Genomic DNA, 23,274 nt, shown 5'->3' with positions numbered 1-23,274 from the left:
ACATGGAAAATGTGTTTTTATTCATTCAAGGACTAAAAGACAGTTAGTGGGTTACACGGTTACCCAAATTCCTCCACACAGGTAGGTCGTCTGAGCTTGCAAATTAACTCAATCCCATTTTCAGACAGCCAGGGACAGGTCAACCTTCTTTTACAGTGACTCTGAAAGTGGGCCATCGGTGTAACCCAGTCAGTCTAGACCTGGATGAGGTTTAGCCTAAATCCTGTGGCTGACCCATAACTTTCCCCCATGTCACCTTAGCAATTCTAGGTCAACTTTACTTTGAAATGTACATTAAATAACCACATGGTTATAAACAAACAATACATTTACTGTTAACACCGTTATTAAGTCAAGCGCTAATAAAAATATCTGATATTTAAGACACAACACCCATTTTAGTACAATTGATAATATTTAATATCTACAGTACGACATGTCAAAATGATATAAATCCATTTTATGGCAAAAACCCTGCCTGATGAAACCACTTACTGGTCTTCGAATAACCTTACTGACATGCATGGTTAATCTTGAATCTTCAAAACACTTCTCTTCTCCAGATCGTTCATCTCTTTAAGAATAAGTGCAACGTTGTATCGGAGTTCTTGAAACTTGGAAACAGGCACCTAGAGAGAAAAAACCCGACATATTTAAAAAGGTAGAATGACGTTGCCATGAGCAGCATGCCGGGTTCGCTTCACTCATTTACAACGTGGTAACCACGGAACCAAAACAGCGGAGAAGTTGAGCCTCGTGCTTCAACGTCCTTAGTTGTTGCGAAACTTGACCCACTATGCCGTTTTCTTTCTGCATCTTGGTCATATTGCTGAGTCTACCTTTAAAATTACCCAATTGTATTGAAGGAAATAACACTATTATTAACACTATGAATGGTGATATCAAGCTCTGTCTTACAAATGGACTATGGAATAAATGCAATGTCCGATTACTTGTTTGAACACAGTACAATATTTATGTTTGAGGGAAGTGTTGGACATGCCAGACAGTTCCCATAATCCTTCACCATAAGATGTTGATAGTCTAAAACAGATGTAGCCCATATTGTAGTCTAAACCATGTTGTATAAAGTTGTATAAAGCAGGGACACACTGTTACATAGTAACCTAGTTGCAACTGTGATAGGCCAACATATTTACAGGCAGAGTAATTACACACATGCATTAGACAAACTTAAATCAACCCTCACCCTAGTAAGCCAGTGAGGAGATGTGCATATCAAAGTCATAACCAGCAAGTTGTTAGTGTTTTTACCTCAAAGCGATGGGCCTTTCCATCTGAGAGCTTCATCTGCATTAAAATGGAGGGCTGCAAGGCACGAGCTAGGGAGCTTCCAAGAAAATAACAGACAATGTGATGCATGTATTATTAAAATCAGAGCCTTCTAAGCAATTCTGTTTGCTTTTTAAATTCTCACTACACAATAATGAAATGTGTTTACCATTTATCAAACCATTTATTGTACTACTATATAACGATAACACTGCATGCATTTCATGCACATTTTCAGTTCTCATAATATTTTCTCAGTTTAATTCTCTGTTCAATTTCTCCTTCAGAAAGTTGACCCTCCAATGTGATAGTGAACAAAGTATAGTGTACCTTGTTGATATGGCCACATCCACTCTCCATCTAAAATCCTTCAGGGAGGGTAATCGAGGCCCCTGCTGTGTAGCCACTGCCTCCAGTGCTGTTCGTCTGAAAAAAAAAAGAAAAAAAAAAGAGAAAGCAAGGGACAGTGAGCTGATCCACAATCACAGAGTGAGCACCACAGGGGTCTCTGTGCATAATAAACCCACCACATAAGTGCTGGAAACCTTGATTTTAATATAAGAAAGACAAACCTTTTCATTAAGTTGGTCATTTTGTGCATTCAGAAAGTAAACAGAACCAATGATTTTTCCCCAAACTTTGTTACATTACAGCCTTATTAAAAATTAATTGATTGTTTTTTTTCCCCCTCTTAGCAATCTACACAGTGGTGGAAAAAGTACCCAGTAGTCATACTTGAGTAAAAGTAAAGATACCTCTTAAGGATCCGCCCCCTTTTTTCAATTTTCTCCTAAAATGACATACCCAAATCTAACTGCCTGTAGCTCAGGACCTGAAGCAAGGATATGCATATTCTTGATACCATTTGAAAAGAAACACTTTGAAGTTTGTGGAAATGTTAAATTAAATGTAGGAGAATATAACATTAGATCTGGTAAAAGATAATTAAAAAAAAAAAACTTTTTTGTACCATCATCTTTGAAATGCAAGAGAAAGGCCATAATGTATTTTGCCAGCCCAGGCGCAATTTCGATTTTGGCCACTAGATGGCAGCAGTGCACGTGCAAAGTTTTAGATCGACACAATGAACCATTGTATTTCTGTTCAAAATGATGCATCAAGACTGCCCACATGTGCCTAATTGGTTTATTAATACATTTCCAAGTTCACAACTGTGCACACTCAAACAATAGCATGGTATTCTTTCACTGTAATAGCTACTGTAAATTGGACATTGCAGTTAGATTAACAAGAATTTAAGCTTTCTGCCAAAATCAGACATGTCTATGTCCTGGGAAATGTTCTTTTTACTTACAACCTCATGCTAATCACATTAGCATACGTTAGCTCAACCCTCCCGCAGGGGACCCACCGATCCTGTATTAATAGAAAATTACTCAAGTAAAAGTGAAAGTCACCCACTAAAATACTACTTGAGTAAAAGTCTAAAAGTATTTTGTTATAAATATACTTAAGTCTCAAAAGTAAACGTAATTGCTAAAAAAAAATAATAATAATAATACATATATTACATCATTTACAAATTAAGCATGTGTTTAGTGAGTCCACCAGACCAGAGGCAGTAGGGATGGCCAGGGATGTCCTCTTAATAAGTGCGTGAATTTGACCATTTTCCTGTCCTGCTAAGCATTAAAAAAATGCAAGTACTTTTGGGTCTTAGGGAGAATGTAAGGAGTAAAAAGTACATTGTTTTCTTTAGGAATTTAGTGAAGTAAAAGTAGTCAAAAATATAAATAGTAAAGTGAAGTACCTATACCCCCAAAAAACTACTTAAGTAGTACTTTCAAGTGTTTTTACATAAGTACTTTACACCACTGACAATACCCCATAATGACAAAGCAAAAATTGTTTAGACATTTTTGCAAATGTATAAAAAAAAGTACCAAACTTAAATATTACATTTACATTAGTCTAAAAGACCCTTTACTCAGTACTTTGTTAAAGCACCTTTGGCAGCTATTACAGCAGAGTCTTCTGGGTATTACACTACAAGATTGGCACACCTGTATTTGGGGAGTTCCTCCCATTCTTCTCTGCAGATCCTCTCAAGCTCTGTCTGGTTGGATGGGGAGCGTCGCTGCACAGCTATTTTCAGGTCTCTCCAGAGATGTTTGATCGGGTTCAAGTCCGGGCTCTGGCTGGACCACTGCACTTTGCTCCATTCATCTTCCCACAATCCTGACTAGTCTCCCAGTCCTTGCCACTGAAAAACATCCCCACAGCATGATGCTGCCGCCACAGTGCTTCACTGTAGAGATGGTGACTGCTTTCCTCTAGACATGACACTTGGCCTTCAGGACAAAGAGTTCAATCTTGGTTTCATCAGACCAGAGAATCTTGTTTCTCATGATCTGAGTCCTTAGGTGCCTTTTGGAAAACTCCAAGCGGGCTATCATGTGTGTTTTACTGAGGAGTGGCTTCCGTCTGGCCACTCTACCATAAAGGCCTGATTGGTGGAGTGCTGCAGAGATGGTTGACCTTCTGGAAGTTTCTCCCATCTCCACAGAGGAACTCTGGAGCTGTCAGAGGGACCTTCGGTTTCTTGCTCACCTCCCTGAACAAGGCCCTTCTCCCACAATTGCTCGGTTTGGCCAGGTGTCCAGCTCTAGGAAGGGTCTTGGTGGTTTCAAACTTCCATTTAAGAATGATGGAGGCCACTGTGTTCTTCGGAACCTCCAATGCTGCAGAAATGTTTTGGTACCCTTCCCCAGATCTCTGCCTCGACACAATCCTGTCTCGGACCGCTACGGACAATTCCTTTGACCTCATGGCTTGGTTTTTGCTCTGACATGCACTGTCAACTGAGGAACCTTATATAGACAGGTGTGTGCCTTTCCAAATCATGTCCAATCAATTTAATTTAAATAAAGGTGGACTCCAATTAAGTTGTGGAAACATTTCAAGGATGATCAATGGAAACATGATGCACCTGAGCTCAACTTCAAGTCTCATAGCAAAGGGTCTGAAAACGTACACTACCAGTCAAAAGTTGACACACCTACTCATTCAAGGGTTTTTCTTTATTTTTACTATTTTCTACATTGTAAAATAGTGAAGAGATCAAAACTATGAAACATAAATAATATAATGTAGTAACCAAAGAAAAGTTATTCAAAGTAGCCACGCCTTTGCCTTGATAACAGATTTGCACACTCTTGGTATTCTCTCAACCAGCTTCATGAGGAATGCTTTTCCAACAGTCTTGAAGGAGTTCCCACATATGCTGAGCACTTGTTGGCTGCTTTTCCTTCACTCTGCAGTCTAACTCATCCAAAATCATCTCAATTGGGTTGAGGTTGGGTGATTGTGGAGGCCAGGTCATCTGAGGCAGCACTCCATCACTCTCCTTCTTGGTAAAATAGTCCTTACAGTCTGGAGGTGTGTTTTGGGTCATTGTCCTGTTCAAAAACAAAATTATAGTCTCACTAAGCGCAAACGAGATGGGATGGCTTTTCGCTGCAGAATGCTGTGGTAGCCATGCTGGTTAACTGTGCCTTGAATTCAAAATAAGTCACAAACAGTGTCACCAGCAAAGCACCCCCACACCTTTGAACTCTGAAGCATTTATTTGGGCTAAAATCTGAGGTGCAGTTAATTCTAATTCACTTATTCTCTGCAGCAGAGGTAACTGGGTCTTCCTTTCCTGTGGCGGTCCTCATGAGAGCCAGTTTCATCATAGTGCTTGATGGTTTTTGCGACTGCACTTGACGAAATCTTCAAAGTTCTTGAAATTTTCCGGATTGACTGACCTTCACATCTTAAAGTAATGGACTGTCATTTCTTTTTGTTATTTGACCTGTTCTTGCCATATAGGGCTATCTTCTGTATATTTCCCCTACCTTGTCACAACACAACTGATAGGCTCAAACATATTAAGGAAAGAAATTCCACACATTAACTTAAGGCACACCTGTTAATTGAAATGCATTCCAGGTGACTACCTCATGAAGCTGGTTGACAGAATGCCAAGAGTGTGCAAAGCTGTCAAGGCAAAGCGTGGCTACTTTGAAGAATCTCAAATATAAAATATATTTTGATTTGTTTATCACTTTCATGGTTACTACATGATTCCATGTGTTATTTCATAGTTTGGATTTCTTTACTATTATTTTACAATGTATAAAATAGTAAAAATAAAGAAACCCTGGAATGAGTAGGTGTGTCCAAACTTTTGACTGATACTGTATGTAAATAAGGTACTTCTGTTTGTTTTTTTAATACATGTGCAAAAATGTCCATAAACCTGTTTTCACATTGTCATTATGGGGTATTGTGTTTAGATTGATGTGCAAAATGTTTTACTTTATCCATTTTAGAATAAGGCTGTAACGTAACAAAATGTGGAAAAAGGGAAGGGGTCTGAATACTTACCGAATGCACTATATGGCAACAAAATGTTGGGAATATAGGCTAATGTTAATCCATAGCAGTCAACATACCGATTGCCAAACACCACACTTGCAAAGTCTGTGATGAATTCCTCAGGTATCCTACAATGAAAGAATGGAATGTCAGCTGAAAACAATTCAAAACATTTCCAGATAATATTTGGACGGCATAGTATGAATCATTGCTTTGAATAACATAGACGACCAAGTGTAGAGTCAGTGTTTCATATTACGATAAAAAACCTTTGGGGTTAATTTACACAATGATATATTGTAATAATGTGTGTGATCTAATATACCACCAGCTCCTTCGGTGATAAACAAATTATGGGGATCTTGGATTGCCTATTGCAGGGTTCCCCAACTGGTGGCCTGTGGGACGAATTTGGCCTGCAGGTGGTTTTATTTGGCCCCCTAAGTTCTCTGAGCAAATAGACTGTAAAAACACCAGGAAATCACCTTCAAGTGATTTTAATTTAGGAAATCTGTTTGCAAGTACTCCCACACATAATAGAGAGAGAATTGATCATATACAAATACAAGCAAGGTTTGAAATTATTATGTTTTGGTCAAATCTATTTGGGCTTCACTCGGACAATTTGCGGTCTAGAATTTTTTTGTAATTAGGCACCCGACCATCCTTGGCTGAATCTAGTTGACGATCTCTGGCCTATTGTAAGCAGTTGTTCAATTCCTTGATACAGGCAAGATAAACTGATGCTTCACAGCTTTGAGATGTGATGAGGTGATGAAGGTGACACATGGAAGAAGCTACCTTAGTTCCCTTAGATCTTCTTTGAAGACCTAGATGTAAAAAATATATTTTATTGTAGACGTTATGTAGGAGTCATGAAATCAGACGTCATCTAGAAATCCAACCTGACCATGGTCTATGAGAGTATGGTTTCAATACAACATAAACAATAACCAGTTCTTTACCTCTTGTTTTAAAGATGATGTGGGGATACGTAATGCCTCTTTTAGGAGTCTGTACATTCCAGCCACAACATAACTCAACCGTTCTTCAGGGAGGGCAGCATTTTCCGCGATAACCTTCATTGCTTCTCTGCAGTCCTTGCCCTCAATAGCACTCACCACCGCTGGGAATAGACACAAGAAAAGTGATGACAAAATGGTTTACGTGTGTGTTTGTGTGTGAGAGAGTGAGTGCGTGCGTGGACAGACGGAAGAGAGAGAAATGGAAACGAATTAATTTAACAATATATCAAAGTTAATGGCATGCAATTTAATAACAAACCTTTGAGTATTTTTCTAAACATTTCTTGGTCTAAATCCTTCAGCTGTTTAGCCATGATTTCGATTTCTGATGGTATCCTTCCTCCCAAAAAACTTGAGTCTTTGGATGCACCAACCGCGACTTTGGCATGGCTTGACGACATTATACTTCATATATAGCTAAACTTCTTGAACAAACCTAAATGAGCGTAACTTATTTTCAAATTATGATGTGTTTGAGATGAGTAGCTTGTCGGTTTATTTATTCCAGACAATTTCTGTAATGGTAGATCACATGACATGCCTTCTTCTCATGGCGGTCTGCAAACAACCGTTAGAGGTGCCTCTGCCGCCACCTACTGTACTGGAGTGTGTGGTCAAGCATAGTTTACAGATTTTAGAATAAAAGGAAACAAACGAACATACAAACAAAAATTAAACCCTCCTACCTAATCATGTACTACTAAGTAAATAAAAAAAGAGCCCTACTAACTTTTAACAAAAACAAACCCTCCTGTATCTCCAGAATCCCTTCCAACCTTCCCCAACCGAGATGCATCCATCTGCAGCCCTGCAGCATAGCCTCTGACAAATACTAGCCTGTCACTAAAACCAATACTATCTATCGCCATCTACTGGTCGTGGTTAATCCCTTACGCAAACTGTGCATGTGAACTCCTTTCGTTTCCTAGATTACTTTCCTTTTTTACTCTCTCCCTTTCCTTTTCTCCTTTCCTAGTTTCCTTTCCTCCTTTCTTAGCTTCATGTGGCAGCAGGTAACCTAGCGTTACAGCATTGGGCCAGCTGGTTCAAATACCCGAAGTGAGCAAGGCATTTAACCCTAATTTGCTACTATGGCTGACGCTGTAAAAAAAAATACATTTCCCTGCACATATCTGGTGTATGTGATAATAAAACATCTTTATAACAAAAAAATCCTTCCTGACTTCCTTTCCTAGCTTCCTTTCCTTTCCTCCGTTTTATTCCCTAGATACCTGCACTCCTTTCCTAGCTCCCTTTATTTTCCTCCTGTCTAGATTCCTTTCCTCTTTCCCTAACTTGCTTGATTGAAAAAAGTGAAAGAAAGGGAGATATGGAAGGAGGAGAGGAAAGGGAGGTAGGGAAAGAAAGGAAGCTTGGAAAGGACGAAAGGAAGCTAGGAAAATATGAATAGAAAGGAAGCTAGGACTGGGGAAAGGAAAGGGAGAGAGGAAATTAATCTATAAAAATAAAAGGAGTTCACGTGTATGTGGTAGGGGTTAATCATGGTCAGTAGATGGCGATAGTAATAAAAACATACAAATATTGATCACATTCACATATTTAAATCAAATCAAACCTCAAATCAAACTATTTGTCACATACACTTGTTAATTAACAGATGTTATTGCGGGTGTAGCGAAATGCTTATTGGTTTTAGTGACAGGCGGGTTTTAGTAACAGGCTAGCTCTGTTTTATTTTTTACAGAAAAGTAGTTTGATTTCTTTTTTTTCTTTTTTTGTAGTTTGTTCAGTTTTTTGGGAATCCTGTTTCCATCCTGCACAGTGGGTGGCGGGATGCACATAAAATTCTGCGAATGCCAATACTGTTGAGTACCACAGTATGAGTCATAATACCAAAAAAACCTAGAGGTAAAACCAGTAAATGGTTCCAATTGTAATTCGACCATTCATTTTTCCATAGGGGATTTTAGAACTGCTTCATATAAGGTCAGTGCTCCATGTAGGCTTACCCTCGTGTGACATTTTGATAACTACCCAAATCTCTCTCAGACAATGTCAATTTTATCAATATATTCACCTGTAATCACCCCCCCTCCTCAAATGAAACGCTAATTAGCAGCTAATGTGGCTATCATACAGAACTATAGTAATCACTCAATGTGCAGGGTGGGAAAAACCTCCACATTTCTCCATGTAAACTCTCATTGACAAGTAACAAGTAAGCTAGCAAGTACAAATTATAGCTCTTTTTAGTTTCTCGTGTAAATAATTGATATTGTGTTTTTCTCGTGTGTATTCTTGTTTAGCATTTTGAAAATTACTTAGCTAGCTACCTTATTTTTTAATTTTCAATGTTCTAATTACCCTGGCCTTTGAAGCTAACTAGCTTCTCCGTTGATCAGAAGCAAGGATGGTTCTGTGCTATGTACCGGATTTGTCCATCACTACTCCGAAAAGCACACGTGCATTTTATCATTTTCCGACATCGGTAAGCGTGAGGCATCGCTGGAGCTGTGTGATAAGGTAAGCCCTGTTTGCTAGCTTCGAACAAGCTATTTTGGTTAGGTCAAAGATCTGTGGTTAGCTAGATGCTTTTGAAAATTACCTTCCTTAGAAGTAAAAAAAAACAACAACAAAAAAACAGGCATAGGCCAGCATAATCACTGTTGTGACCTTTTATTATTGACAAGTTTTGTGATCTAGCCAGCTAGTTAATGTTAGCTCACGGTTTTTGTAGTCATACTTTTTCACGTGGTGACATGCTAGTTAGCTAATGTTAGCCCACCAGGGCTAACATAGCTAGCTAAATATTGCCTGGTGGGTTAGCAAGTTAGGCACTTTGGTTGGCCAGTTGTCTACATTAGCTAATGTTAGCTAGCTAACGTTGCAACATTTTTCGCTGTGGTGTAGTCGAACTTTCCCGACAGGCAGTGACATGTAAACGAATGTGCCTAATGTTAGAAACTACACGAATGACGAGCTAACTTAGCTAGCTAAACGTTAGCTATCCCTGCCCTGGTGAGCTAAAATTAGCTAGCATGTCACCATGTGGAAAAGTGTGATCACACGATTGGTGAGCTAACGTTAATTAGCTGGCTAGTTATCTCACAAAGCACATATGGGCTCAATGTTTTCCCATACAAAACACAAACGATTTTGATCCACATCTAATCAAAGTACCTGTGAAGTCAGTTATACATGTCAACAGGGATGAAAATTAAGCTAGCACGAGGCTAGTACTTTCAGACTGGGCTAGTAGACAATGTGCCAAACTAGCCTGACACAGCAGTGACATTTTCCCTTTACAAACAACTTCCAAGACCCATTCATCAGAGACATAGCTGTTGATTGAGAAACAATGAGGCATGAGGATTGGGTGTTGAGGGACCACTTGTCACATTATCAGGGTGGCAGGTAATCTAGTGGTTAGAGCGTTGGGCCTGACAATGTACAAATCTGTCGTTCTGCCCACTGTTCCTAGGCCGAACCCACTGTTCCTAGGCCGTCATGGTGTCAGTGTGAACCGAGCACAAGCATCCAGTTGTGGAGACTACAGTACATCAAGCCTGTGGACAGACAGGTCAGTAACTCAGATGTAATAATATTTTGTGCACATCATTGAATTTCTAGATGCATCGACATATTGACTTTATGTCCCCTTTTCCCCCCATGTTTTAGATATGAGACGTGACATGCGGTACATCAGGCTCACCCCATGAGAAGCAGTGCATGATCAACGCCACCCTCTATCTCTCCATTAAATTCAAAGAGCTTTATTGGTGTCAATAAAGGCTCCGGCCTTGGAGCTGGACTGGATGCCGTGCCTTGGAGCTGGACTGGATGCCGCCTTCCCCTGCGCCGATGCCCAGTCCAAGCACGGCATCCAGTCCAGCTCCAAGGCCGGAGCCTTCCTCTGCGACGGTGCCCAGTTCAGGCACAGGTCAGGGTTCCAGCAGGTCTGGGACAGGTAGCACGTCCGGTGAACAGGTCAGGGTTCCATAGCCGCAGGCAGAACAGTTGAAACTGGAGCAGCAGTACGGCCAGGTGGACTGGGGACAGCAAGGAGTCATCATGCCAGGTAGTCCTGAGGCATGGTCCTAGGGCTCAGGTCCTCCGAGAGAGAGAAAGAGAGAATTAGAGAGCATATTTAAATTCGCACAGGACACCGGATAAGACAAGAGAAATTCTTCAGATGTAACAGACTGACCCTAGCCCCCCGACACATAAACTACTGCAGCATTAATACTGGAGGCTGAGACAGGAGGGGTCAGGAGACACTGTGGCCCCATCCAATGAAACCCCCGGACAGGGCCAAACAGGCAGGATATAACCCCACCCACTTTGCCAAAGCACAGACCCCACACCACTGAAGGGATATCTCCAACCACCAACTTACCATCCTGAGACAAGGCAGAGTATAGCCCACAAAGATCTCCGCCCCGGCCACCCAAGGGGGGGGCGCCAACCCAGACAGGAAGACCACGTCAGTGACTCAAGCCACTCAAGTGATGCACCCCTCCTAGGGACGGCATGGAAGAACACCAGTAAGTCAGTGACTCAGCCCCTGTAATAGGGTTAGAGGCAGAGAATCCCAGTGGAGAGATCATTTATCATTTCATTTAGGATACATCAACACCACATGCCTTTTGGGGTTGGAGGGTTTATATTTTGTCCTGTAGATCATTCAAGGTAATTGGAGAATCCAGTGGGTTCTGGCAGTCTTTAAAACCTCTTGACGGTCGCCTAGGATAGGGGGCGCCACAGCGCATGTGTGCCCATTTTAAACGGCCTACTACTCAAACTCAGAAGCAAGGATATGCATATAATTAATACTTGTGGATAGAAAACACCCTAAAGTTTCTACAGCTGTTTGAATGGTGTCTGTGAGTATAACAGAACTCATATGGCAGTCAAAACCCCGAGACAGATCGAAACAGGAAGTGGAATTCTGAATTGCGGACTCAACTTCATCACGTTGCCTATTAATCACACCGTGAGCTATGGTTCATTGAGCACTTCCTATTGCTTCCACTAGATGTCCCCAGTCTTTACAAAGTGATTTGAGTCTCCTACTGTGAAAACTGACAGAATGCCACGCTGTGGAACGTGGTCACACGGAGAGGGCCATCACCATTATGACGCCGGCGCCCCTGGCTACCTTCCCCTTTCGAAACGTTTATAAAGACAATGCAATCGTCCCCCTTGAATCTTATTGGAGCTCTGGTTGAAAAAGGCCCTAAAGATTTATGTTATACAACGTTTGACATGTTTGAACGAACCTAAATAAGAAAAAAATGCGTTTTGTTGAAAGAATAGTCCCGCGGCCACGGAGCTTTTGGTGCAGCCTTCAGAACGCGCTAACAACAACAAGCTAATGGAACATAAAGGAGGAACTTTTTCGAACGAAAATACATTTGTTGTGGACCTGGGATTCCTGGAAGTGCTTTCTGATGAAGATAATCAAAGGTAAGGGATTATTGACAATAGTATACAAGACTAGATTTGATATGCGATTGTTCCAAGATGGCGCTGACCTGTATTGCTAGCCTATTGTTCTGAGTATCGCATCTCCTTTTATCGCAAAGTGTGATTACCCAGTAAAGTTATTTTTAAATCTGGCATTACAGGTGCTTTCAAGAGATATTCATCTATAAATCTTAGAATGACAATATTACATTTTTAAAATGTTTCCGAATAGTAATTTAGTAAATTGTAGCGCTGTTTCATCGGATGCATTTGAGGGAAAATAGTCAACGTTACACACCGATGTAAAATGCTGTTTTTATATATAAATATGAACTTTATCAAACAAAAGAATGCATGTATTGTGTAACATGATGTCCTAGGTGTGTCATCTGATGAAGATTGTCAAAGGTTAGTGCTGCATTTAGCTGTTTTTTGGTTATTTGTGATGCATGTGGTTGGTCAGAAAATGGCGGTGTGGCTATTTTGACGATGTACTCTCCTAACATAATCTAATGTTTTGCTTTTGCTGTAAAGCCTTTTTGAAATCGGACAACGTGGTTCGATTCAGGAGAGGTGTATCTATAAAACGATATAATTTTTTTTTTTTAAATTGGAGAAAAAAAAAGTATTACATTTTGTTATGCTAATGGCGATAGGATTTTTCGCTGGATGTCCGTCCCGAGGCCGCACAGGGGTTAATAGTTGATTCTAAGATTTGTATTTGATCATGTATATGTTTTTGCTGTTTGTTTGTTCTTTTGTTATCGAGCGAAAAATATTGCAGAAGTGGTTTATCCATACATTTTGGTTAGATAACTTTTTGTTGTTTAGTGTGTTCCAATTTTCCCAGAAGTGGTTAGACTCTATAGATTCAATTACATTGAGCTGATTTCTGATGTGCTGTTCCTTTTTTTCCCCTCCGTAGTGTATTTCTGTATTGTTTTAGTGATTCACCATAGTGAAGGCGTAGGCTCAGGTTTTCTGTGCCTCTGTTTTTGTTTGGATAGGTTTCTCAATTTCTTTCTTAGGTTTTTGTATTCTTCATCAAACCATTTGTCGTTGTTGTTCATTTTCTTAGGTTGGCTGCTTGACATTTTTTTATTTGAAAGTGAAGCTGAGAGGTCAAATATATTGTTGAGGTTTTCTACTGCCATGTTTACGCCTTCACTATTACAGCGAAACGTTTTGTCCAGTAAGTTGTCTAGAAGGGATGAATTTGTTGATGCTTAATAGTTTTTTGGTAGATTTCTACACTACTTTCCTTCCATCTATAGCATTTTTTAAATATTATGCAGTTCCTTTGGCTTTGATGCCTCATTATTGAGTATTGCTCTGTTCAACTAGACTGTGATTTTGCTGTGATCTGATAGGGTTGTAAGTGGGCTGACTGTGAACGCTCTGAGAGACTCTGGGTTGAGGTCAGTGATAAAGTAATCTACTGTACTACTGTCAAGGGATGAGCTGTAGGTGTACCTACCATAGGAGTCCCCTCAAGCCTACCATTGACTATGTACAGACCCAGCTGTGACAGAGCTGCAGGAGTTGTGACCTGTTTTTGTTGATTGTTTTGTCAGGGGGGCATATTTGGGAGGGAATGCTGTCACCTCCAGGTAGGTGTTTGTTCCCCTGTGTGCTAAGAGTTTCAGGTTAATGTCCAGTTCTGGCATTTAGGTCGCCACAAACTAGTTCATGTCCTTGGGCCTGGAAATGGTTGATCCCCCCCCCCCCCCCCTTCTAGGATGGAGAAGCAGTCATCGTTAAAGTATGGGGCAGCAACTAAGACACAGGAGGTAAGAAATAATTTGAACATCACAGATATAAATTCCCACTGTGCCATGATAAAGTTAACTACATTATTTTAGTTGGCTGCTTTGAGCAATACGTGTATGTAATATAACCTATTCTGGGAGCCTACAGTAGTGTTTGTGTGTGTGTGTGTGTGTCTATGAACTACGTGGAATATTTTTGGACTGTTGGCTTCCCTGAAAACAGGTACTGACAGGAGGCGTAACGAGAATGCTGATTGGAATAAAACCTCAAGGTAAGAACTGATTTGTGTGAAACTATTTACAAGATATGCTGTGCCAACTCTGGGAGCATGTGGTCCTTGAAAAACTCCTCTAGTCCAGCAATATGAGTCTGCCAGAGGTCGTTACTTTGGATGGGAATGGTGATGGAGGCTTTGGTGGTCCACACAACGAAGAAGCAAGTGTCCCTTCCAGTGATGTGGAGCTGCCCTTGGACCTGGTGCCAGTAAGGATGGTCTTCAGAGACGGTAAGACCCTCCCTCCTGGATATAGAAATCATTCGACTTCACTGCCTTTTCAATGGCAAGGTCCTTGCAGCATAGGGACACTTGACCTCCACCACTGCTGTGGTGCCCACCAGACCATCCGGTGAGGCACCCAGGATCCCAGACCCCGTGACCCAAAGCCTTGACTCCTACACATCCATCCCTGTAGCCATTTTGAATGCCTTGATGCCCTCCTTCATTATCTGTGCCCCAAAATGTTAGATAACACCCCATCTAATGACTGTGATCTGAGGACTCTTTTTTTTTTTAGCAGCGATGGAGTAACGAGCTTGGGCCTAACCAGTACTCCAAAATTGTTTTCTGTCAACTTCCCTCTCCTCACGGTGTGCCAGTTGGGGTTGGTGCGCTGTCCAACTGTTGCCTACTTCTCCACCGACAGCAGGATGCCAGCCAGGATGCCTGCATGCCCTAGGTGCCTTTTTAAAACAATGTCTGGTACAGACAGGAATGACAGGGAGGGTAGAGGTTGTTCTGGCTCAGGTTCAAGGAGACCTGCCCCGGAGACAGTTCCTTAGCCACTGAACATCCTCCTCTGTGGGCTCACTCACTCTCATGGCTGGCTTCCTCCACTCGCATTCCACATCCGTACAACCGATATTGTGAACTGCAAAAATAGCCAATGCAACTACATTGCTACACTTATGAGCTCCACGGTGCATTTGCATGCGTTAGAGAGAATCCGCTGGTCACCTATTGAGACCTGCCAAGAGGAAGGATGCCACATTCCTTTTCAATGCTTTTAACACCTTGAAAAGCATTTTTTTGTAAGAAATGTGCTATATAAATAAAGTTTGATTTGATTGATGACATTACAGCTGTAGAATATGTAATAAACTCTAATTTTCACATGAAGACAAGTGCAGTTTTTCCATAAGCAATGTTTTCTAACTTGACACATCCATCATACAGTGGGTAAAGATCCTATAAATGAAGAATGTGTGAATGCATGTACCACTTTGAATATTGAAATGATGTGCCTTTGAGGTTTTCCCTCTGGACATAGAGGCTGGATGTCTAAACAAAGTCAATCATTCTGAATGTCAATGGATTTAAATAAAAATCTCATTAATGACAACATTCTAGAACTGAGTCATCACTCATCTGTGTCTGGTGTAATCTAATATACACTGAGAAAAAATATATAATTGCAACATGTAAAGTGTTGGTTTCATGAGCTGAAACAAAAGATCCCAGAAATTTTCCATATGCACAAAAAGCTTATTTCTCTAAGATTTTGGCCAAAATTTGTTTACATCCCTGTTAGTGAGCAGTTCTCCTTTGCCAAGACAATCCATCCACCTGACAGGTGGATTATCAGGAAGTACATGATCATTACACAGGTGCAGCTGGTGCTGGGGACAAAAGGCCACTCTAAAATGTGCAGTTGTGTCACACAACACAATGCCACAGCTCTGTCAAGTTTTGAGGGAGCGTGCAATAGGCATGCTGACTGCAGGAATGTCCACCAGAGCTGTTGCCAGATAATTTAATGTACATTTCTCTACCATAAACCGCCTCCAACATCGTTTTAGAGAATTTGTCAGTACGTCCAACTGGCCTCACAACCGCAGACCACGTGTAACCTCGCCAACCCAGGACCTCCACATCCAGCTTCTTCACCTGTGGGATCGTCTGAGACCAGCCACCAGTCTCAGGGAAGCTCATCTGCATGCTGGTCATCCACACCAGGGTCTTGATCTGACTGCAGCTCTGAGTCGTAACCGACTTCAGTGGCAAATTCTCACCTTTGATGGCCATTGGCAGGCTGGAGAAGTGTGCACTTCACAGATTAATCCCGGTATCAACTCTACCAGGCAGATGGCAGACATTTATTGCGTTGTGTGGGCGAGCGGTTTGCTGATGTCAACGTTGTGAACAGAGTACCCCATGGTGGGGTTATGGTATGGGTAGGCATAAGCTACAGATAACGAATACAATTGCATTTTGATGACAATGTGAATGCACAGAGATACCGTGACGAGATCCTGAGGTCCATTGTCGTGCCATTCATCCACCCCTTTCACCTCATGTTTCAGCATAATATATGGCCCCATGTCGCAAGGATCTGTACACAATTCCTGGATGCTGAAAATGCCCCAGTTCTTCCATGGCCTGCATTACTCACAAGACATGTCACCCATTGATCATGTTGGCAATACACTGGATCAACAGCGTGTTCCAGTTCCCGCCAATATCCAGAAACTTTGCAAAGCCATAGAAGAGGAGTGGGACAACATTCCACAGGTCACAATCAACAGCATGATCAACTCTATGCAAGGAGATGTGTTGCGCTGAATGAGGTAAATTGAGGTCACACCAGAGTGACTGGTTTTCTGATCCAAGCCCCTACCTTTTTTTAAAGGTATCTGTGACCAACAGATGCATATCTTTATTCACAGTCATGTGAAATCCTAATTAATTTATTACAATTCTGTAATTTAGTAAAATCTTTGAAAATGTTGCGTTTATATTTTTGTTCAGTTTAATTGATTAAGTGGGTCTTCCTTGTAGAATGTTCACATCTATATAGAACACATTGTATTGCTAATATGCTCAAACTTCATTTAAGAGCTATATCGACACAGGATAAACATCTCCCATGATAGCCCTGACCAAACCTGTAAATTGTCACTCACTATAGCTGCGCTTCTCCACATACCCAGATTTAAAGCATTTTTTTATTTTACCTTTATTTAACTAGGCAAGTCAGTTAAGAACAAATTCTTATTTTCAATGACGGCCTAGGAATAGTGGGTTAACTGCCTTGTATTTGTATTAGTCAAAGGGGGCCAACTCAGTCTCCCATTAGTATGGATCAGGGGTCCGAACAAACAAGGAGCTGGGCAGAGCCAAGCACGAGCTAATGAGAGCCTATTGGCGCGTTCTAGCATTTACTTGTATATTTCCGTTAGGACACAACTACTCTGTGAAGTGCACAATAACTCAATTAGCCTTTGCACTCCTTCTAAACAACGTATTTTGGCAAAGGGTAAAGTTTACAAAACGTAGTCCACTCTGTTCGTAATAGTTTTCTAGTTTGGAGAACAGAAAATTGTATTGAGATCGACCTCTTTGCTTCCTCTGGAAACGCCAAGTGGATGTTTCAGATTTATACGTTCGGTGAAATGTCTGTTTCATTGTTCTATCTGTCCTTATAGCAGTCTTTTCCATGACATGCCATCTACTTCCTATTTTCACTTGCAAGGGGGCGCAGTCGTTTTCAAAGCGTCGAATTGACGTGTGTGATTGCGGAGTTGCGTAGTGTTTGCAAATGGAGGAGGAAATAACAGTTTTTCTCTGAACAACTGCAGGTTTGTTGTTTGGTCAACTTCTTTCGACCAGGCAAGGTCTTCCGTGGCAAATAATGTTTGGCATATTATTAGTGAATGGATTATTATCTCGAACAAGCCAGCTAACGTTAACTCTCTGCCTTTTCGATTTCGCTGAGGATTTAGCTAACGAGGCCTCGTTGTTTGCCTTCAAAATGATGTATTTTTGTCCCAAAATAACTAGCTAGCTAGATCATTAGCATGTAACATGTCGTTAACATTTGAAATGGACAAGTTAGCCATCTACTGTACCTTGCTAGTTAACTGACTAACCAACTCGGAAGCTTGCTGGGGACGCTAGCTAACTAGGTAGTTAGCCGGTGTTAGCAATGTTTTGTTAACAGACCGCTAGTCGCTACGTTGCCAGTTAATTTATCTTGCCAGCCAATCTCAGATACACTATGTACAAAAGAATGTGGATACCGCTTCAAATGAGTGGATTCGGCTATTTCAGCCACACCCGTTGCTGACAGGTGTACAAAGTCGAACACACAGCCATGCAATCTCTATAGACAAACATTGGCAGTAAAATGGTCATACTGAAGAGTTCAGTGACTTTAAACGTAACACCTTTCCAACAAGTCAGTTTGTCAGATTGCTGCCCCGTCAACTGTAAGTGCTGTTATTGTGAAGTTGCAACGTCTTGGAGCAACAACAGCTCATCAGAGAAGTGGTAGGTCACACAAGTTCACAGAACGGGACCGCCGAGTGCTGAAGCTTGTAGCGAGTAAAAATCGCCTGTTGCAACAGTCACTACCGCTTTCCAAACTGCCTCTGGAAGCAACGTCAGCACAATAACTGTTCATTGGGAGCTTCATGAAATGGGCTTCCATGGCTGAATGGCTGAGCACCGTGCGGGTGAGATCACCATGATCTCACCATGAGCAATGCCAGGTGTCGGCTGGAGTGGTGTAAACTCACCGCCAATGGACTCTAGTAGTGGAAACGTGTTTTCTGGAATGATGAGTCATGCTTCGCTATCTGGCAGTCCGACAGATCTGGGTTTGGTCGAATGCCAGGAGAACGCTACCTGCCCCAATGCATAGTGCCAACTTTAAAGTTTTGTGGAGGAGGAATGATGAGTCTTGGGCTGTTTTTCATGCTTTGGGCTTGGCACTTTTGTTCCTTTTGAAGGGAAGTCTTAATGCTACAGCATACTACAGCTTGGGGAAACAAGTCCCCACAGCAATGTTCCAACATCTAGTGGAAAGCCTTCCCAGAAGAGTGGAGGCTGTTATTACAGCAAAGGGGGGACCCACTCCATATTAAGGCCCATGATTTTGGAATGATATGTTTGACGAGCAGGTGTCCACATAGTTTTGGTCATGTAGTGTAGGTAGGTAGCTAATCTGTTTAATTATCCAAGTGGAAGAGCCTTGTTTAAACATTTGGCCGGCTAGCTAGCTACCTATAAAACATTTTCTAATTACACTTATTTCCCACTGTTTTTCTCAGGTGGAGAAAACCAAAATGTCTGAGGCTCTTTATGAGAAGTTCCTCTCTCCAGAGGAGCCCTTTCCACGGCTGCTGTCTCAGCGAGGGAACATCAGTGAGACGGGCACATTGGATGTCAGTGACTTTGGCTGTCAGTTATCCTCTTGTCACCGGACAGACCAACTGCGCCGCTTACATAGTAACAGGTAAGGCTGATGGCTAGCTACCTGTTTTTGACTTGCATTACACTTTTTTAATGCAAGACGATAGTGGAACAGGCTAACCACACCAAAATGTTGCTTTTGTTGACTGTTTTCAGATGGAACCTGACTTCTTGTGGAACCAGTGTGGCCAGCTCCGAATGCAGTGAGGAGCTGTTCTCCTCTGTTTCTGTGGGAGACCAGGAGGACTGCTACTCCCTTTTGGATGACCAGGAGTTCACCTCTTTTGACCTGTTCCCGGAGGGCAGCGTCTGCAGCGACGTGTCTTCCTCTATCAGCACTTACTGGGACTGGTCAGACAGCGAGTTTGAGTGGCAGGTATGTGCCCCCCAATGTGATAACATAAATCGTTTTGTCAAGTTATGTTGGTAGTTGTTTCATTTGGGTTAATGTTTTTGTTTATCCACAGTTGCCTGGAAGTGACATAACCAGTGGAAGTGATGTACTCTCTGACATCATACCCAGTGTTCCCAGCTCCCCATGCCTCTCCTCCAAGAGAAAGACCAAACCCCATAGAAATCTGGATGAGCTCCCTTGGAGTGCTATGACCAATGATGAACAGGTATGGAGACCAGCTCTCAAATTCACAATGCCAAGAATTGTAAAGCAGTGGTTGCAGATGTTGTATGCTTTGTCTCACTGTCAGGTGGAATATATTGAATATCTAAGCAGAAAGGTCAGCACAGAGATGGGGCTGCGAGAGCAGTTGGACATCATCAAGATCATTGACCCGTGTGCACAGATATCCCCCACAGACAGCGAGTTCATCATTGAGCTCAACTGCCTGACGGATGACAAACTGAAACAGGCGAGTGAATAGCACACACAGTACACTTTAAAAAAAAAACATTTTTTATTTTTTGGATTGTGACACTGTGCTGTGCAGTGTACTCGCATCTAAAGAAATAGTAAAGCTTTTCAGATGTGTGTTGAACCTGAAGCTTTAACATTCCTATCCTCCAGGTGAGAAACTACATCCGGGAGCACAGTCCGCGGCAGCGCCCCAGCAGCACCCGAGACGGCTGGAAGAGGAGTGGCCACAGCAGTGCTAGCACTAGTGGGGTGAGCAGCAGTAATGCTAGCTTGGTCAGCAGTGCCAGCAGCTCCACCGGATCCACAGGCTCCACCGGCAACTCCACGTCCAACTGCAGCACAGCTAACATCAGCCGTGCCCACAGTGACGGGAACCTGTCCAGTGCAGCTGAGCGCATCCGGGACTCCAAGGTAAGGCAGGGGCTTCACTCTGACTGTTGAAGTTTGCTATGGCTTTTGAATAGCTCCTCAAGTTTTCCATACCTACAGATTAAACAGCTACTAAAATTGAAATTGCAATTTGACTGAAATCATCAACATACAGTGCATTGAAGGATGATCTTTGGAAACAGGATGCACCTAAGCTTTAAATAAAAACAGACAGAAGTAGGTATCCTCCATAGAAAAATGGACCAATGATTTGGACATCTCCCTCGACAGGGAAGCTCAGAGGAGAGGAAAGTATTTACCAACGCTAACAGCATCTTGCGTAATTCAAAAACAAATTTTATCTATTACGCAGTATTTTATGTTTTGCTAGCTTAATCTCCCAAGAATAGATTTTAAATTAAGAGATGAAGAGTATTTAGATGAAGTAATCTTCCTTCCCTCTTCCTGTAATTTATTGCCTGGTCGAGTAGTTAGCTTAAATGTTAAACTGTGCTAGCATACTAGCTACTAATCCACGGATGGGAGGCATAGACGAGTGGAAGGTTCAAAAGTATTTGGACAGTTTGTTTTAGCTCTGTACTCCAGCACTTTGGCTTTAAAATGATACAATGACTGAGGTTACATTAATGTAGAAGTGTTTAGAAGCATATTCTGAAAAGATCCTCAAATTAAAGCTGACACTGTTTACACTTTAACCTCATAGTTATCGTGTCATTTAAAATCCAAGGTGCTGGAGTACAAAGCCAAAACAAACAAATGTGTCACTGTCCAAATACTTTGGGACATCAATATATGTATTTCACCTTGCATAATTATTGCCGTCACTTCCATGTGGTGCGCGTTACTCTACATGAGGTATTCAAATGGGTTTCTATTTGATATGTACACACTCCTACAGTTTAGTCATTTTGCACAGTGATAACACGGACATATTCTCAATATGTAGGTGACCTACTGTAAGATGAAGTGACCAGATATAATGGAAAATGGATCTACTGCCTCAAGTAAAAAAACATTACACTACATTTGAGTCATGGAACTGTAGCCTGAGCCTCTGTTTTGCACTGCTTGGTGTGCTGTCTGTTTTCGTGTGTGTGCTTGGTGTGCCACTGCCACACATTGCTTATCTTCTTGTCCTATTTGTTTTGGAAGAAACGCTCTAAGCAGAGGAAGCTGCAGCAGAAAGCCCTGCGTAAGAGACAGCTGAAGGAACAGAGACAGGCCCGCAAGGAGAGGCTGAGTGGCCTGTTCCTCAACGAAGAGGTGCTGTCACTCAAAGTCACCGAGGAGGACCATGGAGAAGATGTGGTGGATGTCTTCATGTGACAAGAATGAATCAGTCAGTGTTCCCTCTAAGCCTCACAATAACGTCCTCCACTAACATCACAGCTGGTCCCACATCCTAGAGCCCCATTCACATTGAAGCAAAGCTGCCCTATTGGGACCATTCTTGAGTTCTAGTTTATATCCTTAGAATTGGACACCTGCACAGAATATTATTATTTTTAAATGAACCACCTTGTTTTGAAGAATCTAGTTCTCTTTTTATTCTCAGTTTTATTTGTCTTAATCTATAGACATTGGAAGTATGATCCTGCTGAGGCAAAGCACTGAGCACTAATATTGAATGAGTATTCAAGTAAAACTACCAAATGTATCTTAAGATGAGGTTAACTTCCTAATTCTGTGGTTCATTTAATCTTGAAGGCATAGATGGAACACTGAGTCACTGCATGGGAAGTCATCACTGTTAGCATTGAGTTATAAGTGCGGTTAATCATAAAGAACAGTTTTTGCATCAAGTCTCCCCTTTAAGTTAAAATATAAAGGCTTACACATTCATAAATGCAACATGGTAACACAGTGTTCGCCTCTAACAAATCTTCTTTTGTTTTTTATTTTCCTTGTGTTTTGTGCATGGGGGCTAGGGTTGAGCATGACATGTAAAATAATGCAGATATGCATTGCACACAGGAGATATTTTTATGTTGCTGAATGACATGAAACTTTAGTATGACTGCATTGTCTTTGAATGGGAAGGTATTTCATGATGTCTTGGCATACTCTCCTTGGCTACTGATCCTGTTCTGTAGAACTCATTACTCTTTCCACTTCAACAGTTAACACTAACTGCTGTACATTAGAACATGTATTTACCTTAAGAAGCTTTACTTCGCTTTGTCTTTTTCCTGTATAAAGTTACGCTTTTAAGTAATTCTGAAAACAATATAATAGATCAACTAGATATTGTGAGTAGATCTTTATTTTGAATGAAAGAGATGAATAGCCATAAAACAACTATTTCTGTGTATATTGTACCATTCATTCTGGGGAGGGAAGTTCAACGGACCAAGATGGGATGTATTCGTCGGTGCTTTCTTGAAAGTCCAATTATAAGTTGTATATACTACAACCACGTATTACTGACCTGACTGCGGTGTTGGAAATATAGTGTTACAGAACAGACGCAAACCAGAACTCAGTTTCTGTGTGATGTACTCAATAGTAATGCATAATGAGAAATAAATTGCCATCGATGCATCATATTTTCCTTGATGTTTCTTTTAATTTTCATTAGAGAAATATATCAATGGATAAACTAGTTCTTGATTGGCTTTTCTAATGCAAATTGCAATTTCCTCCAA

The 23,274-nt window shown here is 41.4% G+C and overlaps 2 protein-coding genes and 1 long non-coding RNA gene across 12 annotated transcripts; 2 read left to right on the top strand and 1 right to left on the bottom strand.

The window, feature by feature from the left end:
- On the bottom strand, positions 1 to 7,240 carry commd5 (COMM domain containing 5). The gene is given in 7 exon segments (NM_001140699.1): positions 1 to 629; positions 1,276 to 1,351; positions 1,624 to 1,719; positions 5,754 to 5,804; positions 6,478 to 6,506; positions 6,642 to 6,802; positions 6,961 to 7,240. Coding segments are annotated over 7 exon segments (657 nt in total). The 5' UTR covers positions 7,103 to 7,240; the 3' UTR covers positions 1 to 527.
- Positions 7,241 to 8,300: 1,060 nt separating this feature from the next.
- LOC106611987 (uncharacterized) lies at positions 8,301 to 15,517 on the top strand. 8 transcript variants are annotated; one of them, XR_014378819.1, is made up of 6 exons: positions 8,655 to 8,880; positions 9,041 to 9,185; positions 10,144 to 10,242; positions 10,341 to 11,206; positions 13,800 to 14,403; positions 14,693 to 15,517. It is a non-coding gene; the product is annotated as an uncharacterized LOC106611987 (long non-coding RNA). The 8 variants fall into 8 exon arrangements; XR_014378817.1 differs by having other exon boundaries at positions 10,341 to 12,128; XR_014378818.1 differs by having other exon boundaries at positions 10,341 to 13,918; positions 14,121 to 14,403.
- A 1,895-nt stretch (positions 15,518 to 17,412) lies between these two features.
- On the top strand, positions 17,413 to 23,175 carry LOC106611985 (protein FAM199X). Of its 3 annotated transcripts, none has more exons than XM_082956000.1 (7): positions 17,413 to 17,431; positions 19,227 to 19,411; positions 19,525 to 19,744; positions 19,836 to 19,988; positions 20,073 to 20,234; positions 20,390 to 20,650; positions 21,782 to 23,175. In XM_082956000.1, exons 2-7 carry the CDS (start codon positions 19,242 to 19,244, stop codon positions 21,953 to 21,955), a joined length of 1,140 nt encoding a protein of 379 aa, XP_082812126.1. In that variant the 5' UTR covers positions 17,413 to 17,431; positions 19,227 to 19,241; the 3' UTR covers positions 21,956 to 23,175. The 3 variants fall into 3 exon arrangements, with proteins under 3 accessions (XP_082812126.1, XP_014068206.1, XP_082812127.1); XM_014212731.3 differs by lacking the exon at positions 17,413 to 17,431 and adding an exon at positions 17,482 to 17,753; XM_082956001.1 differs by lacking the exon at positions 17,413 to 17,431 and adding an exon at positions 18,589 to 19,107.
- The last annotated feature ends 99 nt before the right edge of the window (positions 23,176 to 23,274 follow it).

Source organism: Salmo salar, chromosome 09 (genome assembly GCF_965601325.2).
Source record: "Salmo salar chromosome 09, fSalSal1, whole genome shotgun sequence".
In the NCBI taxonomy this organism is placed as follows: domain Eukaryota; kingdom Metazoa; phylum Chordata; class Actinopteri; order Salmoniformes; family Salmonidae; genus Salmo; species Salmo salar.
The sequence above is the reverse complement of the archived record's forward strand: the minus strand, read 5'-3'. Positions and strand labels throughout refer to the sequence as shown.